General features: G+C 53.7%; 1 protein-coding gene across 1 annotated transcript in view; it reads left to right on the top strand.

Annotated features, from left to right (window-relative positions):
* Positions 1–7,904: 7,904 nt before the first annotated feature.
* CUNH7orf50 (chromosome unknown C7orf50 homolog) overlaps positions 7,905–22,699 on the top strand; it is an 86,000-nt gene continuing 71,205 nt past the window's right edge. Inside the window, exons 1-2 of the mRNA XM_036242079.1 lie at positions 7,905–7,987; positions 13,438–13,564. Coding sequence (XP_036097972.1) covers positions 7,905–7,987; positions 13,438–13,564 — 210 coding nt within the window. The remainder of the gene's footprint in view (positions 7,988–13,437; positions 13,565–22,699) is intronic.

Genomic DNA, 22,699 nt, shown 5'->3' with positions numbered 1-22,699 from the left:
TGTCCCAGGCCTCTCCCCTCGCTGCTGGTGGGTGTTGTCAGTCCTTGGTGTTCTTGGCTTGTAGACATATTACCCTGATCTCTGTCTGTGTGTCCACATAGTGTTCTCCCTGTGTCCAGATGTCCCTTTTATAAAGATACCAGTCCTGTTGAATTATGGCCCCATCCCACCCACTATGAACTCATCTTGACTAATTACACCTGCAACAACCCTACTTCCGAAAGAGGTCACGTTCTCAGGTTCTGGGGTTAGGACTTCAGCCTACTGTTTGGGGACACAGTTGAACCTATTCACTAGTGTTATCAACCAGAAGTACCTTCCTCAAGTCAGTAGAAACATCTCCTAAACTTGCTATTGAGTAAAAATGGAAGCAACTTACTTTTTACATTTGATCGTGTCTGTGGTCTGCGCCTGGACCGGGCTCGGGGTTAACTGCCGCCCCGACCGCCTGGCCTGGAGAGCTGCGCAGGAGCTGGCTGACGTGACCTCTCTGTGTAGGTTCGGCTGCGAGAGCCTGCGAGTCCAGACCGTCGGGCGCTCTGCGCTGCTGTCTTCCTGCTGGCTGGCTTGGCAGCTCAGGTACTAGTCCAGGTGCCCTCGTGGGTACAGTTGCTTTGGTGCCGGGGTGGCAGGCCCTTGCCCAGCAGTGAACGTTGAAAGGCCGCTGTCGCGCAGTTACGAGCTGACCGTTGAAATGCACGCTGCCTCGGTGTGCAGCTCAGTCGCAGGGAGCGCGGGGACGTGGACTTTCTCAAACCCTAGGTTCCAAGTGCAGTTTATTCCCGCTCGGGCGTAATCAGGCAGTGACCTTTTAGAGCGGTTTTGAAGCACCGTGTTTGGCTGACTGTGATCCACCACTCGTAGTTAATCAGGACAAACCTAAGAAGTAAGGTCCTCTTTTGTTCTCTTTCAGGTCAAAAGTAAAGCGATGACATGCCAGTGACCCTTCAAGCTGGCGCGGTAGCTTGTTTCTGTGCGTCCTGGTAGCTCCGCGGGCAGCTCTGTGCTCTGGCGCTTCCGCACTTCTCGTGGCAAAGGCCTGAGACCCAAGCGTTTCCGCTGAGATGTCAGGTCGTTTCCGCAAGGAAACGCGCAGAGGCGCTCACGTTCCAAGGTGGGCTGAGCTGCCCCCGCACCCTGTTGGCACCCTCCCGCACCCTGTTGGCACCCTCCCGCACCCTGTTGGCACCCTCCCGCACCCTGTTGGCACCCTCCCGCACCCTGTTGGCACCCTCCCGCACCCTGTTGGCACCCTCCCGCACCCTGTTGGCACCCTCCCGCACCCTTCCCGGGCGGGATTGTTCTGACCGGTTCTCCGCTTCCGGAAGCATCAGCATCAGTGTCATTCTGGGGGCCTGGGGACCTGGGGACCCTGGGGATTTTCACTTCCAGCAAGTTCCTGGGTGCTGCTGAGGCTGCTGGTCCTTGGCCCACACCGGCACCCACTGCTGGGGGAAGGCCACGTAGCTGCAGCACCAGCTCGGTTTCATTCACTCAAGGTCAGAACTGTTAGCTTGATTCAGTTGTTAGAAAATTTTTAAATCTGTTAGGAACTTGGATATGTGAATCTACTTTTTGAACTGCAAACTGTAAAATCTAAATACTGTCCAAATTGAGAATAAAATGGCTTTGAAGACAGTACCAAAAATTTAAAAGTAAAATATCTCCTTGTTAAAAGTACTTAAGTATTGAACTGATGATATTTTGGATGTAATGGATTAAATAAAATATTAAAGTTTTTTGTTACTGGTCTTCGTTTTGTTTTATGACTAGTTACTAACTAGACATTTTAAAGCCAGGTAGGTGGCTTGTCTTCTGTTTCGGTCAGCGCTGGTTTTTATCCTCAAAACTAAAGGGCAGAGCACCCACATTTTATCAGGAAGAATTGCCCGTTTCTCAGTCTGCTCGTGTTTCTGTCTTCAGGTGGGGCTGGGCCGCGTCCCTGTTGCAGAGCGTTCTGAGGGGCTCCAAGGGCCTCGGGGCTCCCACGTGTGCCGTGGAGGCAGCCAGGCTGCTCACAGGGCTGTAGGATGTAGGAAAGCAGGACTTCCTGCTTGTCACTCTGCAGCACCACGTCGCCGCTCAGTGGTGTTTGCATCCGCAAGTGTTTGTCATTTACAGATGTCGAGGTCCTGGCTACGCCCTCCCGGCCTCCGCTGGGAGTGTCCACTTCAGTGCAAGCTGCCGATGCGTGGCTCCCGACAGCACAGGGTTGTTTGTGGCAGTGTGCCACGGGGTGGGGAAGCCACGGCAAATAGTAAACTTGCATAGAAAGTGCCAATGTTAATATTAGGAAGTTAGGAGAATTCATTTCAGTGTCAAAAGTCTGCAGCATTGTTTAGAGAGGACTTAGCTGTTGGTCTGTGCTCCGTCTCCCTCTGCTCGGTAGGAAGGGGCCCACTTTCCTGGTCTCTTTCTGCCCGGTAGGAAGGGGCCCACTTTCCTGGTCTCTTTCTGCCCGGTAGGAAGGGGCCCACTTTCCTGGTCTCTTTCTGCCCGGTAGGAAGGGGCCCACTTTGCTGAGCAGCTGGGGTGTCTCGTTGGAATGTTTAAGAAGTAGGAGGCGGTATAAGGAGCCTCGGAGCTGCAGATTTGGATTCAAGTCTTATCTGGCTGTTTGATGGGTGAACTTGAGCAGCAATGGAATCTGGTGGCTGTGGGTCAGGTAGCAGCCAGGCTGTACTTGACAGCTGCTGAGGGAGCTGCTGGGTCGTGTTTGCTCTGTTCCTGGCTGTTGAGCATCTCCAGGGTGGGGAAGCCTGGGAGGGTCTCAGATTGAACCCCAGAGCTTCACTGTCCACTCTGTCCCCGCGTCACTGCCCCACCTGTGAATCCCCACTCCCTGCTGGACGGGGAGTGTGAAGTCAGCCTCTGCAGGCAGCACCGTTATCTTCTGAGAGGGACTTTTGGCCCTGGACAGACGTCATCAGCACCACCCCTCCCACTGAGGGTGCTCGTCTGCCTTTCCTGAGCTGGGCCTGGGTGGCACCCGCTGCTGCTTCACACAGAGCCCAGAGCCAGGCTGTTGTTCCCAGTGTCCAGCGTCTGTCTAGTCTACAGCCGGAAAGACGGTGGCTGCTGGCCATGCTGGTGTTCGGGTTGCAGTATCAGAGGTGTTCACAAGGTGGCGCCAGAAGGCCTTCCTGTGACTCGGGAAGGGGACTAGCATGTCAGAGGGTATAGCCCACCCATCAGTGTTGAGTCTGGGTGACAGGCTATTCATGTTAAAAGGGGTTGTGGATTTTTTTTCAAATGTATTTTTAATTAACCTTCCTAATTCTTTGCAATAAGCCTAAGACCAAACTTGAAATAAGCTAAAAAAAAAACACAAAAAACAAACAAAACAAACCCATGCCAACAGGCAGAGCAGCTGGTTAACGTTACTTCTGGAGATTTTTTTTATTCTGAACTAAACTAAAGCTACTTTTGTAGGTACTTTTTTGGCTCAATCTTACAAAGGGGAAAAAAAAGTGCAGTTAAAGGGTTTCAGTGTACCAGCGTTAATGAGCGATTACAAAGGTCACTGTTTCCATAGCAACCAGATGGAAAGCTCATGAGAGCCTAGGCAAAAGGTCAGATTCTGTCTACTAAGCTGCGGTATGAGCGCGTCCATGGTGCTCAGTTGTGAAATCATGTACAGTATTGGGTGATGATTGTCATTTGCCGAGAGGTGACTCACCACCCTTCAGCCCTCCTGGGCAGCCCCTGTGCTGCCCTCCTCTGAACACTAGGGTGCAGTCTGAGTGTTCGTCTGTTGAAGCCGCCTCCTGCTCCCAGCCACCTCCCCCCACCTTCCACACCCCTGTCTAACGCAGGTTGGAGAACCCAGGAGCATTTGTCTAATGCAACCTGTTCAGGTGTCAGGAGCCCAGGCTGTCCTGGTGTTTGTGACGCATGGCGGCACGTGGCTGAGCTGAACGCCGGGATGAGCTCAGAATTCCGGCAAAACCAGGGACTCCTATCCTGGAATTCAGCCCAGAGAAACACACATCCCAGGCTCAGATGACGTGTGCAGGGAGAAAGACAAGTGGAGAAAATGGAGGGTGTGACTTGCGGTTTTGCTGTAAATTGGAAAAGCTGCTCATTGAACTTGAAGGCCAGGTCCTGGGGAGAGGAAGGGCTAGGCAGAGCTGCGCTTGACCCGCAGTGGTTCAGATTCTTATTAAAACAGCAACGTGGCAGGACTGTCACATTTCCTGATGCTAACTTTTTACTTTATTTTTTTAAAAAATCCTTCCCAAGGATATTTTTCTATTTATCTTCAGATAGAGTGGGAGGGAGGAAGGGAGGAAGAGAGAGAGACATCCACTGGTTGCCTCCCGCATGACCTCGGCCAGGGCTGGGGACAGGCTGCAACCAAAGTACATGACCTTGGCTGGAATCGACTCTTTGGTCTACAGGCCGACCCTCTAAACTGCTGAGCCAAACCGGCCAGGGCTGATGTTTACTTATTTAAACTGTAAGCCTAGCCCTGGCCAGTTTGGCTCAGCGGTTAGAGCGTCGGCCTGCGGTCCGGAGAGACCCGGGTTCGGTTCCCGCTAAGGGCACGTACTTCCGTTGCAGTTTGTCCCCGGCCCTGGTTGGTCGTGCGGGTGGCAGCCACTCGATGTGTCCCTTCACATCGATGTTTCTCTCTCTCTCTCCCTTCTTCTCTCTCCCTCCCACTCTATCTGTACAAAAAATGGAAAAATATCCTCCGGTGAGGATAAAAAAAAATAAAATAAAAAATAAACTGTAAGCCTAGAGTAGGATCACTTGTGATTTGATTTTTAATTGATAAACTTTATTTTTAGAGCAGTTTTAGGTTCACAGTGAAATTGAGCAGAAAGTACATCCCCCAGCCCTGGCCGGTCTGGCTCAGCAGTTGGAGCGTCGGCCTGCGGTCCAAAGACCCGGGTTTGGTTCCCGCTAAGGGCATGTACCTCGGTTGCAGTTTGTCCCCAGCCCTGGTTGGGTTGTGTGGGAGGCAGCTACTCATCATGTCCCTTTCACATCAATGTTTCTCTCTCTCTCTTCCTCTCTCTCCCTCCCACTCTATCTGAACAAAAAATCGAAAAATGTACTCAGGTGAGGATAAAAAAAAAAAAGAAAGTACATCCCACATACCTGATCCCCCAACACGCACAACCCCCCCACTGTCGACATGCCAAACTGATCTGATTTGTACAGCTCTTCAAAGACTAGTCAGGTCTGTCTGATTATGTATCTGCTTCCAAAAGTATAAACTCCATCATGGTAAAGAATACCAGAGTGGTCCCATTACATAGAAACCTGCTTCTCTTGTAGTCCAAAGAGCGAGTTAATGAAAATACAAATATAGGGGAAAAAAGTTGCTGTGATCGCCTCTTTGGAACATCAGTTGTTTCTATAAGCGGTATCATTTTATGGTTTGAAGGGACGAGAGCAGGTGTCAGGCTTCCACTTGGCAAGTATGAAGAGTATTTCTGAGCCCTCTGGGTGGTTGCAGAAACCTTGGAAGAACATTAAAATTACAAACATATTACCCTCAAAACAAATCTTACCGTGAACTGATCCATGTTTTACAATGGTCTTTCTGGCTGTTGTGTGAGGTGGGGTGGAATAGAAGGGTAAGCGGAGTGGGGTCAGTTCCAGGCCATTGAAATGACCCCGTGAGGGACGTCAACCAGATGCCTCTCAACCAGATGGCAGGAGAGGGGAGTGGTGCATCCATCGCATATTTTGCTGTTAAATGAACATGTGCGGGATGAGGAGCAGAGAGAAAAAGGACGACACCTAACGTTTCTTGGTGCTATTTGTTAGGACAGGGATGGAAGGATGGGGCATGAGGAGGAAAGGAACAGGTTTGGATGGAAAACCAGGAGTGTGACTTTGAGTCTGTTATGGTTGAAACATATATTAGACTGCTACGTAGGAAAGCCAAGTAGGCAGGTGGATGTGCAAGCCTAGCATTCAGTGGACAGGTCTCAACTAGAAATAGAATAGGAGTCATTAGCATGGACTTGGATGGAAGCCATGGCAACAGATGCAATCACAGAGGCAGGGAGAGGGAGACAGACAGACAGACAGACACAGACAAGAAGAAGGAAATAGTCCTGAGCTTATTAGGACATTTTTTTTTTTATCCTCATCCGAGGACATTTTTCTTTTTTTTTTTTTTTGTTCAGAGTGAGAGGGGGAGAGAGAGAGAAACATTGACATGAAAGGGACACATCGAGTGGCTGCTACCCACATGACCCAACCAGGGCCGGGGACAAACTGCAACTGAGGTACGTGCCCTTAGTAGGAACTGAACCCGGGTCTCTCTGGACTGCAAGCCAACTCTTTAACCTCTGAGCCAAACTGGCCAGCGCTAGGACATTTTTATTATGAGAGACCAGAGGGCTCATGCTGACTATGATCTCTCTGGTAGGGCACAAAGGACTTGCCTTTTCCTAAGGGACATGCTGGTGTGGGGACCTCAGCATAGCTGAGCAGCTCAGTGATGGCTGTCCTCTGTAGGTGGGTGCAGCGGAAGACACTGCCAGGGGCTGAGCTCCCTAGCGTTAGGTGAGGACGTTAGATTTTGGAATAGCATAGGCTGGGGAGTGTGCCTTCCTATCAGAGGCACAGTGGATCATAAGGCTAGGAAAGGCAGAAAGGCCAGAGTGACAGCCCAGGGACACATTCACTCCTACAGTGTGGCCTTGCAGGGTTTCAACTCAAAATGGGACATTTTCAAGAACTCAGCAGACCCAGACCACAAAGCTGTCAAAACCTCTTCACGTTCTCAGCCTGGTAGCTGCTGCTTTCAGAACTGACCGACCCCTGAGCGAAACGTAAGGCTTACTTCTCTGAATTTCCTTTTCTTTCTCTTCCTGTTTATTGTTCCCTTATATAATATTTACCTGTCATACTAATGTCATGAAACAGGATTAAAAAATATTTCAACCAGCTTATCTGTTTTCAACAGGAGGCTAATCTGAATCACCTATCCCTATGTTACCAGAGCCAAAAATAAAAGCAAAAGTAAATAGTGTATCTACTATACATACAATTTACTTTTATATATTATTTACGCTTTCGTGAGGATGAAACTTTTGTTTTCTTTTTCAGTGGAGTCGTGAAGCCTGGTGGGAGCACTTGAATAGCTTTTCCTGTGGTCACTAAGCTGGACATGTGCCTTGCAGAGATTCATGTACACGTACAGGAAAAAAGAAGATGTTTGTTGTAAGTTGTCTGTAGTAGCACACAATTAGGAACAAGCAGTTATCAGTTACCCACAGAGGTGACGGTGGGGAACACTAGCTTGCAGTGATCTCCCACCCAAGCCTCTCACACCTTGGGTGCGATCCCGCCTTGGCAGTGAGCCACATAAGCTATCTTCCTCTCCTCCCATTCTCCAGGTGTCCAGACTGCTCGCTAACTATCTCTAGAAACCAAATGAGGATGTAACTCAGGTATCTGCCCCCCCGATGGTTAATTTTACCGGGTTTGATTCAGACACACCTCCATCCTTTGCCTCCAACCCGAGGTGACCGCTGATCTGAATTTACAACACTCTTGCAGATACGGCTCTAATGCATTCGGGTCATGTTGGTGACATTTAAACAGCGTACACAGTTTAAATTACAGCATTTATAATTTATATGAGTTTATTATGTTTGAGATGAATCCCCGTGAACCACAACGGGCGTCATCCGTTCACTGAAGTCCAAGGGACCCCGCAGCCAGCGTCGTCCAGCCCCAGAGCAGCGGTCGCCAGGCCAGAAACCGTGTTATGGGCCCAGATCCCGACCGCCGCACGTGGGGGTTGCCTGGCAACCGGCGCCTCTCAGCAACTGGCGGCGTCCAGAGATGACGCAACCGGCCCGCGCCTCAGCCCCGCCCATTCGCGATCGCCGCTTGCCATTGGCCAGCTGGGGGATGGAGGCGGGTCTCGGCCAATGGGCGGCACCGCCTCGAAGGGCGGGACGGCGTTCCCTGGGCGCTGCGCCTGCCGGAAGCCGGCGTCGGCGGCCACGCGCAGGTAGGGGAGCTCGGACGAGGCTCGGCGTCGCGGGGCGGCACAGTGTGGGGCGTGGGCCCGGCTGCGGGGCCTGCGGGGCGGCAGGGGCACGCGGAGGGCCTCGGCGGCCTGGGCCCGGGCGGCCGTGCGGCACGCGGGGGCTGAGGCAGCGGCCGTGTCGGGTTTGCAGTCACGGCGCCGCGCGTGGCTCCGGTCGCTGCAGGCCGGGCGACAGCGTGGACGGGCCGGGTGAGCGATGGCCGGCGCAGGGGCTGGAGGCGGCAGAGGCGGCGGTGAGCACCGGGAGAAACAGCGCGCGTCGCGGCCGCAGAGCCCACGTGGTGGGGGGGGCCGGCCGGAGCGCGACGAGGCTGCGCTGAGTGGGCCGGGGCGGGCCCGTGTCGGGTCGCTGCGTGTCAGGCAGCCTTGGATTTCTCAGGTGCGCATTCTTGGGGGGTCAGGGCCGTCGTAAGGATGCGGCCTGAGGTCGACGGAGAGAGGGCGCAGAGGGGCCTGGCCGCGGCCGGGCCAGGAGGGGGCTGGGGGACAACGGAGTTGGTGCGAGTGAGCCGTCCGTGAGGTTTGTGCCAGAGGAGGAAGCGCGTGGAATGAGAGCGTGTGAGATGTGGGACCTTGGGGTGCATTCATGGAGGGGAGAGACCCACCTGCCCGGGAGTGGCTGCGGCGCTGACCTGGAGCCGGGGATGGGAGCCAGCGCCGTTTCCATGGTAACAGGGGGGCAGGCCAGGTCCCTGGCGTGGCCGCTGTGGAAGCTCAGGGGTGAGGAATGAAGGTCTTCTGCTGAGAAGGGAGCAGAGGGGGCGATGTTGGAGGGAGAGGTTAGGAGGCCGAACAGACCGGAGGTCCAGGGAGGGGCTGCAGTTGGGGAGAGTGGTGGAATGGCTCGGCAGCACTCCAGATCCCCTTGGGGCTGGGGAGACCCTTCAGCCTGGTTCTGGGGGTTCCGGCCAGCAGGCGCAGGTGGGAGAGTTGGGGATTTGCCAGAGAAAGAGCTGAGAGTGTGTGTAAGGCGAGATTGTAATGATGGACCATGGGCGTGAAGTTGTGGGAGTGGGGTGAAGGGGGTGGGGTGAATTGCAGGTCTTGGCGAAGTTGAAGAATGACTGGCTCCCACAGTGCCAAGAGGTGGTGAGCTGGAAAGAGCTAGAAAGATGGGAGGTGGGCTTGGTGGATGGCTTGCTGGTTGTTATTGTCCTAACAGGGTTTAGAGTCTGGCTGGGGTGGGTGGTGGGTGGGAGGGGGATAGTAGGGACAGGGAACAGAACAACAGAAGCTGCGGGCCATTCGTCTATGTAGAATAGTCCTGAGTCAGAAAGGACGGGAGCAAAGCCTTAGCCCTGGGCACAGGACCTGGGACTCACACCGGGGCTCCTGGGACTGATCTCCTGGGGCTGTGGATTGTGAGGGCCCAGACCCTCCTTCAGGGGACCTTTGCCCCGTGCGTTGAGAGGCACCCTTCCCTGTGACCTGCCAAGACATGAAAATAAAAGGTGCATTGGGTGAAGGGGGACATCTGGGACCATGGGTGATTATTTTCAGATTTTAAAAAAGATTTTTCTTCGTAGAGGCTGATTTATTTTTTTAAGGTCCTGTGCAGTAGCTTTTCAGCCATGGCTCCCTGGCAGCCTTTTGGCGCTGACTTGTCCTAATCAGTGATTGCAGCCCAGTCCAGCCCAGCTACTGGCAGCTTCTCGAGACTGCCTGGCCTGTGCTATCAGCGTTGTGCTGATGGAATTGCTTTTCCTTCACTGAGCGTATTTGAGCTGGTATCTTAAAAATTCCCCCGCCCTCTTACTGCAGAAATTACAGAAAAGTATAAGGGGAAAAATAAACATTTGTATACATCTACCCCTAAAATGTTAATATTTTAATATATTTCATGGAAGTGTTTTCCTTTGTGCACATTTGTATATAGAATTTTTCTTACAAAATAAGGGTCATATCGTATATAGCCCATCTCCACCTTTCGTTGTGAGCGTTTGCTCATGTGGCTGACTAATGTCCAGCGCATGGAGAGACCGCACTTGTTTATCCACTGTCAATGGATGGACCTCAAGGTTGTTTCCGCCTTTTGGATATTACGACTGATGCTGTTATGGAGATTAGTGTTCAGAGTACTATGAGGATGTGTTTATTTTCCTGAGCATATAACCAGGAGTGGACTTGCTGGGTCACATAACTGTGTTCAACTTCTTGAGGACCTGCCAGACTGTTTCACAAAGCAGCTCAGAGTTTATACCCCCCCAGCCAGGAGTGAGAGCTCAGGCTTCTCTCGTCTCCACCAGTGTGTGTTGTCATCGTCTGTCTTTGATTCCAGCTGTCCTGGTGCTTGTGAACTGGTGTCCTGTGATTTGCACTTCCCTGATGATGAGTGATACTGAGCATCTTTCCATGTGCTTATCGGCCATTTGTGTATCTTTGGAAAAACATATAAAAAGCAAAAACAAAAAAACCTCTTTGCCTTTTTTTTTTAAGTTAATCTTCACCTGAGCATATTTTTTCATTGATTTTTACATAGAGTGGAAGGGAGGGAGAGAGGGAAGGGGAGAGAGAGAGAGAAACATCGATGTAAGAGAGACACATAGGTTGCCTCCTGCACAATCCCAACTGGGGCCAGGGATCAAACCCGCAACCCTTTGGTCTGTAGGCTGCTGCTCTATCCATAGAGCCAAACTGGCCAAGGCTCTTTACCCATTTTTATTTTATTTTTTAAATTTTTTTTCTTTATTGATTTTAGAGAGAAAGGAAAGGAGAGGGAGAGAGCGATAGAAACATCGATGAGAGAGAACATCCATAGGCTGCCTCCTGCAGCCCCCCACTGGGGATCTGGCCCACAGCCTGGGCATGTGCCCTGACTGGGAATCAAACCAGCGACCTCTTGGTGCATGGGTCCACATTCAACCACTGAGCCACACCGGCCTGGCTCTTTGCCCATTTTTAAATGAGGTTATTTGTCTATTTTTTGCTGAGTTGCAAGAGTTCTTACACACTCTGGGTACAAGTCTTGTCAGATATATGATTTCCATGTATTTCCTCCAATCCTGTGTGTAGGTTGCCTTTCTTGCTGGCATCATTTGCAGCACAAACAGTTTTAATTCTGATGAGTCAGATTTACCTATTTTCTTTTGCTGCTTATGTTTTTGGTGTTATGTCTAAGAAATCGTTGTTGATACAAGGCCACGAACAGTTACTGCTGTTTTCAGACTTTCTTCATAGCTTAGCTCTTACTCTTAGTTTTTTTGTTTTTTAATCCTTTTTGAGTTAATTTTTGTGTATGGTGTGAGGTAGGTACCCAACTTCACCCTTTTGCATGTGGATGTCAGTTCGCCAGCTCCGTTGGTTGAGAGGACGCCTCTTTCCCATCACACAGCCTCAGCCATGTCCGTGCTCAGTTAGCTGTAGATGTGAGGACGGCCGTTTTCTGTGCAAGCGTTGTCTCGAGGCGGGGGCACCATCTCTGGAACTGTTCAAAGAGACCTTTTCATAATATGGAAAAGTCTTTACCCTCTTTTTAGCAAACAGGCTTAGTGATTACACTTTTTAATGATAACTTACAGAATAAAAAAGATTTAACTTAACTTTTATGGTGACTGTTATATAAATATTTGCTATACTTTTATTTCTCTAACAAGGTAATTGGCTGGCAGTTTTTTGTTTTTTCAAAGCCCCTGTGTCAACAGTCTCATTCTTTCCAGATTTCTTATCACACTGCTAATTATACTTTTCAAGTATAAAACCTTGAAAAGAGCAAAATAAACTGGAGCTGTAAAAAATAGTTCCTTGTGCCCTGGCCGGTTTGTCTCAGTGGTTAGAGTGTCAGCCTGTGGTCCAGAGAGACCTGGGTTCGGTTCCTGCTAAGGGCATGTACCTCGGTTGAGGTTTGTCCTTGGCCCTGGATGGCAGCCACTCCATGTGTCCCTTTCACGTCGATGTTTCTCTCTCCCTCCCATTCTAGCTGAACAAAAAATGGAAAAATGTTCTCAAGTGAGGATTAAAAAAAAAATAGTTCCTTGTAATCCCACCTCATTAAGTAAAGGTTTTGTTTATATGCTTCAAACGTTTTAATATATATGTGAATATATAAACACAAACGGAGCTTTCTCTGTTGTTGTTTTCAGTATTTTTTTCTTAAAAGCAAAATTGGACAATACTACCCAGAGTGATGTACATTTTTCATCCTATATCTGTAACATGATCTGTTACTGTGATTTTTTAATGGGATTCCATTGCGTTGGTCTATTCTGGCTTATTTATTTATTTGATTCTCTGTTGGCATGTGGTTGAGTTGCCTCTGCTAAGAGCAGCGTCTCGTGTGAAGCAGTGCGCAGTGCGTGTGCTGCCGCGGGTTGTGACGTCCTCTCAGCCCCAGAGGCCCCTTTTCCCCCCGGTGGTGAGTGGCAGCTTCCGGGACTTCCAGAATACTTTTCTGTCTGCAGCTCCTTTTTAGGCTCCACCCAAAGGGGCTAGAAGCAGGTGGGGTGGGGGTGGGGCTTCTTCCTTGCTGCCCCTGTAGCACCCTTTACTACAGCAGCTGGAGTTGGTTCAGTTCCTGCTTCTTCTAAGAATCAGCCTCATCCCAGTCAGACCCCTACCCTCAGAGGTGGAGGGCTCTCCGCCTCGCCCCCTCCGGCGTGCTTTCAGAATCCAGACCTCCTCCAGTTCTCCGGGTTCCCCCATGACACAGTCCCATGAACGCAGTTGTATTAGAATTCATGGGCGTTGCTCTTACACGTGGAGTTCCAGATCCTGCTGTGCTCGGGAAATCAGACATGTCAGCTTCTATCTAGCGCTCAGGTGGTATGTCAACTCTTTATGTGGCCCCAGTCACCGCTGCTTCCTCACTCTAAGAAGGCCACTCAGATGCATCACAGGCTTTACCTGTGGGCGACCCCATGCCCTGGTGCCAGGTGCACCCGGCCACTGGCAGCCTTCCTGGTTGGTGAGGAAGCATGAGTTAGTACATAACAGCAGGAAATAAATAACCCCAAATAGTCAACAACTAGGGAATTGACACATTTCTGTAATTTGTGCTTTTGGAAAATTTTTGATATTATCATTAAATTACATTTCTCTTAATGTTAAAATCTTTGTGCTCATGTTTAGTGAGAAATACAGAAATATACAGAGTGGGGCAAACATAGATTTACAGTTGTGAGTACACAAAACACAGCTTATTCTTGTGTTATTATTTAGCAACTGCATTATTTTCCATACGAACAACTATAAACCTACTTTTGCCAACCCGGTGTGTTAAAACCTCAGAAAAGAAAGTCACCAGATTGTTAAATTTGTTGTCTAAGGTGAAGAAACTGGGGGATTGGGCTCTCTTTTCACTTTTATGTACTCTCCATATTTTCTGAAATACCTCTGTGTTTCTTTCATAATGGGAGAGTATACAAATATTATATGGCCCAAGACCTTCTATTTCCAATTCACTCTCTCTGTTGCAGGATGGCAAAACCGAGGGGGACAGGTGCCCGCGTGCCAGAGAGGAAGGGCAGAGAGCTGGAGAAGGCGTCCGCAGCAGGGGCACTGCTGGCAGCTGCAGCCACGGGCCCCGAGGAAGTGTGCCCCGAGGTAGGTGTGGCGCGGGGGCCTCGCCGGGACAGAGGGCCACGGTACTGGCGTCTGTCTGGGCGGGCAGAGGACGGGGCAGGTTACCTGTGGATACACCCAGTGCCCTCCCAAAGCAGCTGGGACAAATGAGAATTTCAGTCACTTTGAGGTGGGAGCACCGTGACTGACCGTCTCCAGCCACCTGAGCTGTTTTCAAGGCGAGTTTGATGGCTCAGTGGAGGCGCAGGTGGTGACAGCTGGAGAGGGTCTTTGGGCTGTGCCCTAGGGAATGGCGAGGCCTGGCGCACAGAGGGAGCCGGGGAGCCGCTTGGGAGCCTGTGCTTAGGAATTGACATCCAAAAATGTCACATCCAGCATGGCATGAATCCACCACGAGAATAAGTGGTGCGTTTAACTTGTCCGTTGGCACCGAGCTCTGACTGTGAGCATTGTGCCTCAGTGTGGTGCTGTCTGTCATTCCTGGTGTGGGATCACTGCAGCAGACGCAGTGTAAGTGCCTCGACGCAGAGTCCAGTTTGATTAGGCGAACATCACGTGCTGCTGTGGCAGGTGGATGAGCCGTGCTGCCTGCCCTGGCGAGGCGGGGCTCCATGCTGTGCTGTCCCCTAAACAGGTGCCAGGAATGGAGGTTTTCCGCAGCCGTGGGGCTGGATCCCCGAGCTCTGAGGCCGCGTGGTACTTGCACACGTCCTCAGGGCTCTGCCGGGAAACAGTGTGCTTGGGTCTGTCTTTGGTTCTCTCAGAAGGGGGGCCTGGCGGCCGCCAGCTTGACCAAGGACTTGTTGCTGGGCACGTTTGCTCCCTTCACACCAGTGTTTCAGACCCTGCCCCGGCAGTGTGCCTGGTGAGGTGCAGGGTGACGCGGCCTTTGTCCAGTGCTGGCACAGGGCCGGAGAGCAGGCCTCTGGGTGTTTTCTTAGAGCAGACGTCGTGTATGCATCAGGCCGGGGTGGGCTCCCTGAGGCTGCCGTGCTGGCACACCTTGAGAGTCTCGAGGCCCCTGGATCACTCCAGGACTGCATCCAGATAGGCAGCTCTGCTCTCGGGAGGGGCGTGAACTAGTCCATCCGTCTGTCCGGGCAGCAGAGCAGTGCAGGCTGGATGCCAGCACCCAGGACCCCTGAGAACCTGCTAGGTCTGGGGGTGCATGAGAACCTGGGCACCTTTCCTCCTGTTCCCGTGGTCCCTGGATGTGGAACCCTCCTCTCGTGGCTGCCTGCCTTGCTGTGCACGCAGCTGGCCACGAATTCCTGTGCCGGCCGACTGGCTGCTCTCCCCTCCTCCACTTGTCCCGGTCACTAGTTCTGCCCAGGTTCCAGGTGGAAACTGGTTCTTTTTTTAAAATGTTTTTATTGATTTTTTTTTTTAGAGAGAGAGAGATAGAAACATTGATTGACCGCCTCCCGCACGCCCCCCACTGGGGATCGAGCCCACAACCCGGGCATGTGCCCTGACCTGGAATTCAACGGGGACCTCTCAGTCCACGGGACGATGCTCCCTCCACTGAGCCACACTGGCCAGGCTGGAAACTGGTTCTTACCGCCACTCCTCTTGAGCTCCCGTGGTCCAGCCCACCCAATTCCTGTGGAACCTTGATTAAACATGGTTGTTTTAGACCCTTGTTGTTGACATGTTCCTGCTGTCTAGACTCTTCCAGTTCTTTCAGGTGACCTCATACAGTCACCTTAGAGACCCTCGGTTTGGTCATGAAGCCCCCAGCTTCCCTCTTTCATGGTGTCTGCCTGCTGCCCCAGGCCCCTGGCAGGGCCCATGCAGTGTGGCTGTGTGGTGACCACTGGCATGGCTAAGGCTGCCGCGGGGCAGGGCAGCCTGGTGTTCTTTTTGTTAAAGGTGATTGTTTTTCAGCCCTGGCCCCTTTGGCAATTAGAGTGTCGGCCCATAGACCAAAGAGTCGTGGGTTTGATTCTGGTCAAGGGCATGTACCTTGGTTGCAGTTCAATCCCTGGTTGGGGTTGTGGGGGGGAGGCAGCCTGTCGATGTGTCTCTCTCACAGACATGTTTCTCTTCCTCCCTCCCTCCCACTCTATCTGGAGATCAATAGAAAAATATCCTCCAGTGAGATTAAAAAAAAAGTGATTGTTTTTCATTATTAAATTACATGGTGATTAATAGAAATTTTGAAAACAATGGAGAAAAGCCTTTGGGTATGTTTCTCTCCAGTCTCCTGTGGTGCCCAGGTGTGTGCTGGGTTTGACCTCAGTGGACAGGGCCACTGGTCGAGTCCAGTGCCTTCTGTTCAGTGTTGTCCTCGACCTGTCGGGTCCCAGTCGTCCCCACCCCTGTTTCCCCCACTTCCCCATTCCCCTCCTCACCCCTGTCCCCCAGGCAGGAGGTGGCTCTGCAGGGAGGGAGCACTAAGGCCCTGCGCAGCCCCGACTAGCCAGCAGGGGGCGCAGAGGGCAGTCTGGCTTCTCCACAGATGCTGGGAAGCCCAGCAGGTCCGAGACTTGGAGGGTTTCGGGTGGGTCTCCAAGAGTTGGTGCTGAGCTGGGCCTTGTGTCCTCAAGACCCTTCTTGTCTTGTGAGGGCTGGTCTCCTACGGAAACGGAGATGGCTCTCCCCAAACACACCCTGCTCTCTGCTGATGACAGTTTCTCCACTTGCTGTCTGGTGAATACGGAGAAGAGGTGCCAGCGATTTTAAAGGACAGAGTGCTGAGCGCTATACCTAAGTGTATGGAGGGTGGACCAGGGTGGACCGGCTGGGCCTGGGGACTTGTGGGAAACACTGTGCTGTCCCCACCGCCTAGTCCTAGGAGAGCCTCTGGGATCCAGCGGACAAGGGAGGTGCCTCTGTCCCCACGGGGCTGCTGTGTTGTCCTCCGGAAATGTCTGGGGAGGCCTGCAGGTCCCCGTGTGGTCACTTCCCACAGTACCAGTGCCCTGAGCCTGCGCCAGCATGGCTAAAGTAACCCAAGCGGTGACACTCCCCTGGGGGTGTCCCGAGTCAGAGTCCCTGGCCCTGCTTGTCCCCGGGCTCTGCGTCCTCTGCCCTGGTCCAGCTTCCTCCAGGGTTCACGCTGGCGCTGTCTGTGCTGCTCTGGGGCCGGGAGGGTCGTGGTCCCCTTCTCCTGGGTTTGCTCCGCTCACAGCATTGACCTGCGTGGCCCTCGCAGGCTGAACGGTGGAGAAGAGGGTGTGCTGTGGAGTCCTCGGCATCGTCGTCGTGGTGACTGGTCTGGCAGAGGACCCTGTGAGACAGGGCATTCAGGATGGGCCTCCAGGTCTCCTTCACTGAGGGTGATGCCCTTGTCAGGGGGCTCAGAGTGCGCTCTGTCCCCCCTTCTTACAGCTTCTTAGATCTTCCTTGTGAGCCTGTGCTTAGGGGCAGAACCGAGTCGTGTCCTGTCTCCAGGTTCTTCCAGCACCAGTTTCTCTCTGGAAAGAAAGGGTTTGAAGAGTGAGTGTTAGAGAAATGCATATTCAGCTGCTGGCTCTGGTGCATGGGGGCAGTTGGAAGGGCTGGGGTGGGGTGGGCTCTCAGCCTCTGCCCCCCACCCCCGCTCTCTGAGGACACACTCAGAATGTTCTGCGCCGGACACAGCCGCACGAAGGGGGCAGGGTGGGTGCGGTCAGTGGCGACTGCAGTCATACTGGAGCCCGTCGAGCATCTGCGGGCTTTGGAGGGCACTGGCCGAGACGCACCTCTGCTGCTGGAAACACGTGTTGCCTGGATACGGGGTGGGACCGTGGGCAGTGGGCTCTTGGTCCTGGCGGCTCGAGCTCTTTTCTCCTGACTCGTTCATGAGCGTCCCTTGTGGTGGCAGAGCATTTTCCCTGTAGAGAAACACCTCAGTGCTGGGCTGTCGGTGCCCCGAGATGCCAAGGGCCGAGGTGCAGGCGCTGTGCTTCGTGGAGGTCGGCTCCCGAGGCTGGGCCGCCCCACAGACCTGTCTGGCTGCTGATGGGAGAATTTGCCTGCGGAGTACAGCAGGGGAGGGGCCTGCAGGTCGCCTGCCCCGTCCCTCCATGTACGGCTGAGCACTGTTGCTGGGGGGGTGGCTTGACCCTGGTGGTGTCGCCCTGCCAAGCACCACATAAGGAGTGCACCCGGCTCTGGGCATCTGCTCTCACACTGTAGATGGTGGTGTGTTGGCGGGAGAAAGGCCTCAGATGTGTCGGCCAGACTGTCCACACTAGGAATGAGTCTGGAGTGCACAGTCACTTTTGGAAGGATAATAACTCCTTCTTTTTTTGGCTTCTGAGTATAATGGATGCTCTCCGTAGCCAGTTGGCCCCCAAGATCCCTGTGTGGTCTCTGTCCCAAGTGTTTCCATGGGCGTGGCTGAAAGGGACAGTGGGACGGCTGGGCTGAAGGGGGCAGCACTTCGCACTGTGGGCTCTTCAGGTCGCAGGTGATTATGTGGAAGGAAGTAAAGCTCCCTCTCTCCTGCCATCTCTTCTCTGTAGTCTGGAAATCCGACAGGAGCTACATGGATGAAGCCTGCAGCTTTATAAGCAGCCCGTGGGGCCGTGAACTGTGAGCAGAGAACGTGCTCAGAGCCAGGGCCCTTCACACCCGTGGTGTTTGCCTCAAAGCATTGCTGGTCTTGCAGGGGACTTTCTGTCCTTAAATGGAGGGGGTGGGGTTTGAATCTTGCCAAACAGCTCCTTAGGAGCCTGGGTTGTTTTCCTTAGCAGAGTTTCCCTTCTGCATTGATTGTTTTCTGCTCTGTGGCTACTGAGTGCTGGCTGGGTTGCCGGGCCTGGAATTGTAAGGACAGACTTGTGGGGCTGAATGGCAGCAGAGACAAGTAACAGTTACGTACATGAGACGTGAGACCAGAGGGTCTGGTGATTTCCCTGAGGTTCCAGCATTTGTCCCTGGAACCAGGGTCAGTGTGTCATTGTCAACCGTGTCACCATTTCTCTGGGCTGCACACCGAGAGGGGGTGGCAGGGAGGGTCTGCACCGGGGTCTGATACAGGAGGTCCCAGAGGCCCCTCCACCCCCAGTGCCTTTCCTCGTGGGCAGAGCAATGGCCTTCTGGCAGCGGCTCTAGCTGTGCTGACTGGGCAGGGAGGGCAGGGCTGTCGCAGTGAGCACTCATGCTCACCAGTGAGACAGGCCCTCCGCAGTCGTCACTTGTTGTCATCCGTCCTCCTCCCACGCGTCCCCCACTACCTCTTTGTTGAATTGATCACCGTTTTTTTTTTTTTGTTTTTTTTTATCCTTACCCGAGGACATTTTTCCATTTTTTGTACAGACAGAGTGGGAGGGAGAGAGAGGAAGAGAGAGGGGGAAACATCAATGTGAAAGGGACACATCGAGTGGCTGCCACCCGCACGACCAACCAGGGCCGAGGACAAACTGCAACCAAGGTACATGCCGTTAGCGGGAACCGAACCCGGGTCTCTCCGGACCGCAGGCGGGCGCTCTAACCGCTGAGCCAAACCGGCCAGGGCGATCACCGTTTTTTTTTAAAAGGATCTTTCTTGTGTATACTATACATACTTTCTCCCAATTTGTTTCATGTCTTTCGATGGTAGTATTTTCCATAGGAGCTTTTTCTTTTTTTTTTTATCCTCACCTGAGGACACTTTTGCATTTATTTTCAGATAGAGCAAGAGGGAGAGAGGTGGGAAGAGAGAGAGAGAAACATCGATGTGAGAGAGACACATCGAGTGGTTGCCACCCACATGACCCCAACCGGGGCTGGGGACAAACTGCAACCAAGGTACGTGCCCTTAGTGGGAACCGAACCCGGGACTCTGGTCCGCAGGCTGATGCTCTAACTACTGAGCCAAACCGGCCAGGGCTCCATAGGAGCTTTTCACTGGGTGCTGGGACAGAGCGCCGAGCCTGCTGTAGTCTGGGCTCTGGTTCCGGGTGCGTCAGCAGGGGCCTGAGACGCCCCGCGCTTCTGTCACTCTCCAGTGCTCCATGGAAATACTCGGTTTCACGTTTGGTCACTGCCCCTCCCTCCTCATCTGAGAGCGGGTCCCCATCAGTGTTTGGTAAATTTCTTCCATGGGGCCAGCTGGGAGACACCTCGGCCTGGGTGGGCTGTGGTCACTGCCACCGTGCTCAGTGCTGCAGAGGGCACATAAATGAGTGGGCGTAGCTGTGCCCAGATCCAGTTTATTCTCCAAAACTGCTGGAGGCGAGCTGGCCCCGGGGGTGTGTCTGCACTCTCCTGGTCTGAGCGATGGGCCCGCCGGAGCGGAGAGGGCTCGCAGCTGTGACAGGTGGTTTCCAGCCAGTCGGCTCCCGCGTCTGAATGGCCCTGCTGTGGGGCAGCTCTGGCAGCAGACCTCTGCGCCCCTGGTTCCTTCCTCCTGAAAGGAAGCCTGGGTGCCCTTGGAGTAGACAGGGAGGCCCCTTCCTGGGCCCGTGGCCTTCCCGGCGGGCGCTGAGTCTATGGTGGGCGCTAGTGAGGGATGAGCGTCGTCACTGCCGTGAGACAGGTTGCCATGGGCACCACTGCACAGAGGGCTAATTAGGAGGAGCCCCGCATCTGTGAACGGCAGGAGAGCATTTGGTTTGAAATATAAAATTAGTATCTGCATAGATGGGAATTTCCACCACCAGAGATTTGTGCTAATGGCCACTTTTGTGGAGCTTGGACACCTATGTCCTCTCTCGGGACGCGGGCCCTGACAGTTCCGAGCCTGAGTATAGGGCCTTCCATCCGAGTCCCCAGCCTTCAGCTCTTCTGTCTCGTGAGAGGCTATTGGCCGAGCTCCTGGCTACAGCTGCTGGGACAAGCAAGTGCAAACCCGTGGAACACAGAGACCCGGGCTGGAAATCCCAGGAGAGCCTTGTCTCAGGGTTTTAAAGGCTAGTGTGCTGAGGGCACCTTGGCTCTGGGGCTCAGCCTCCAGGTGGGGTCGGCTGCAGCGGAGCTGACCGCAGGGGGGCAGGGGAGCTGTGCGCGCCTCCACACCGCGCTCTTGGGTCAGAACTGGGAGCAGAGAGGAACCCAGGGGGAGGTGCTGGCTTCACCGAAGTGCTGCTTCTCAGTCTGATTCAGTGCAGGAGTGTTTGTCCTGGGAGACGCTTGGCTGGGACGGTGGGTGCCCCAGGGTGCACCGGATGGATTCGGAGGGGTGTGAAGTGAGTGACTTCTGAGGCCCCTCCCAGCACTGCAGACCCTCTCTCCACTGTGGTCCCCTCGGAGCCTGCAGATTCTCGACAGGACAGAAACACCTCCCCAGCTGCTCACCCAGCTCCTGTGTTTGGAAGGGCGGGTGGGGTCAGTTCTGGGCCTTCGAGGGAAGGAGTCCTCCCTGCCTGGAGCCCCTGGGCCAGCGGGTGAGGCGGCTCAGAGCGTTTTAGTAGATAGACAAGCCGCCGTGGCAGCGCTCATGTGGAGGGCTGGGGTGAACTGCGCCTTGGGTGCCCAGTTTTATGTTTTCTTAAAGAAAACTCGCTTTGGAAATTATTGTAGATACATAGTAAGTTGCAAAGCAATTATAGAGAACACACTGTGCCATCAAAACCAGGCAGAGGGCCTCGGTGCCACCCCAGGCCTCATGCGGATCCCCTGGCAGTGCATGCGCATGGGTGTTTCTGTGCAGGCCCATCCCGGGCGCAGGTCCCCACAACCACCTCAGCCAAGGTACAGAAACATCCCGTCACCACAGGGCTCCCTCGTGCCACCCTTTGTAGCAGCCACCCAGTGAGGGAAGCACACGTGTTGTTCCCAGAGCGTTGCTTTTACCAGTGAGAAGCCGCTGTGACCATCATGAGCTTGTTTTCCTTTCTCCGGGGAAACGCCCGGCAGTCTCATTGCCGGGTGACTTGGTTCCTGCACGTGTGGTTTCTTAAGAAACTGCCAGACTTTCCCGAACGGCCGTCCACCATTGGCACAGGAGACTGCCAGCTCCCTGCACCTTCACGGCAGTGGGTGTGTCACTGCTTTGCTTCCAGTCACGGCTCAGGCGCGCACATCTTCACGGGGAGAGCCCGCGCTGTGCCACCTGGGGCTGGCAGGACCGGGACTCTGCTTCTCCGGGCGCTGCGACGTGTGTGGTGGGCCACGCTGGCTCTGGACACTGCGTGTGGGCCGGTGTGGGGAACGCTCCTGGCTTCGTGGCAGGGCTGCCCTGCTGGGTCCACCTGTGCCGTGGCCTCTGCCTGCCCTGCCTGTGTGTCGCACCCTTGTCTTTCTCGGGGAGCTTTGGTGGGCATCACTCAGGGTGCAGGTGGAGGCTGGGCACAGGTACACGGTCTGTCTTCAGGCTGGCCGTGCGTGGTGCCCGCAGACTCCAGGATGGGCTCTCAGCTCACTCGTCAAATCAGAGGAGCTGCAGAGGGGCTGGGAGCCCAGCAGATTCCCCACAGCCGTGGAGAGTCAGCCATCCTCACCCTGCGCCACAGGAAACAGGCCCCACCCCCAGCTGTCTGCACGCTGACGTCTCAGGCTTGAACTGCTCTGCGGTCAGCCCGGGAGATGTTTGTGAGCCTCGCTTCCTTGTGGTCGGCAGAAAATAACTCAGCAGAATAGAATTTTAAGAAGGTAATGCTTATCATTTCTTCTGAGTTACACGTGACCAGTGTTGAGGGGCAGTGAGGGCCTACAGAAGCTCGTGGAAGGAACCCGAAGACTCGTTTGGCCCAGACAGCACTTTGGGCACTCGGAGCGTGTTCTTCTCAGTTCTTACAGTGGCTGTGGTTCCCCTTCCGTCTGGGAGCACCCGCACCCACCCTGGGCCCTGTGCTCGTCATGTTCCCAGCATGACGGGGAGCTGGCTTGTGAGGGCCACCGTGGTGCTCCTTCTCCAGGTCCACGCCGGCCACGCATTTCACGGGCCGTCAGAGCGCACCTCCTCTGTGCCCACTTGCAGACACGCTCTCTGCTCATAGCTCTGTCTTTCTTTATGAATCAGATGTCTTCCCAGTTGAGTTATTTTTGTGTATGGCTTTTGCCCTAAACAAACAGCCCCTCCACTGCTTCCCGGCTGCAGGGCCCTCTGCTCCTCCTGGCTCTGCCTCAAAAGCCCAGAGCCCTTGTCTTCATGTGTGATTTAGAAAATGCTACCACTGGGCAGACATAGCAGGAAGCTGGGGGTAGGGGTGAGTCATGCACACAGAACCCCAGGCTACAGCTGTGTGGGTGCCAGACCCAGGTTCACACCGACCCACCCGGGGAGCCCAGTCAAGAAACTACCCA

Source organism: Molossus molossus, unplaced genomic scaffold, assembly GCF_014108415.1.
Source record: "Molossus molossus isolate mMolMol1 unplaced genomic scaffold, mMolMol1.p scaffold_m16_p_4, whole genome shotgun sequence".
Classification (NCBI taxonomy): domain Eukaryota; kingdom Metazoa; phylum Chordata; class Mammalia; order Chiroptera; family Molossidae; genus Molossus; species Molossus molossus.
The sequence above is the reverse complement of the archived record's forward strand: the minus strand, read 5'-3'. Positions and strand labels throughout refer to the sequence as shown.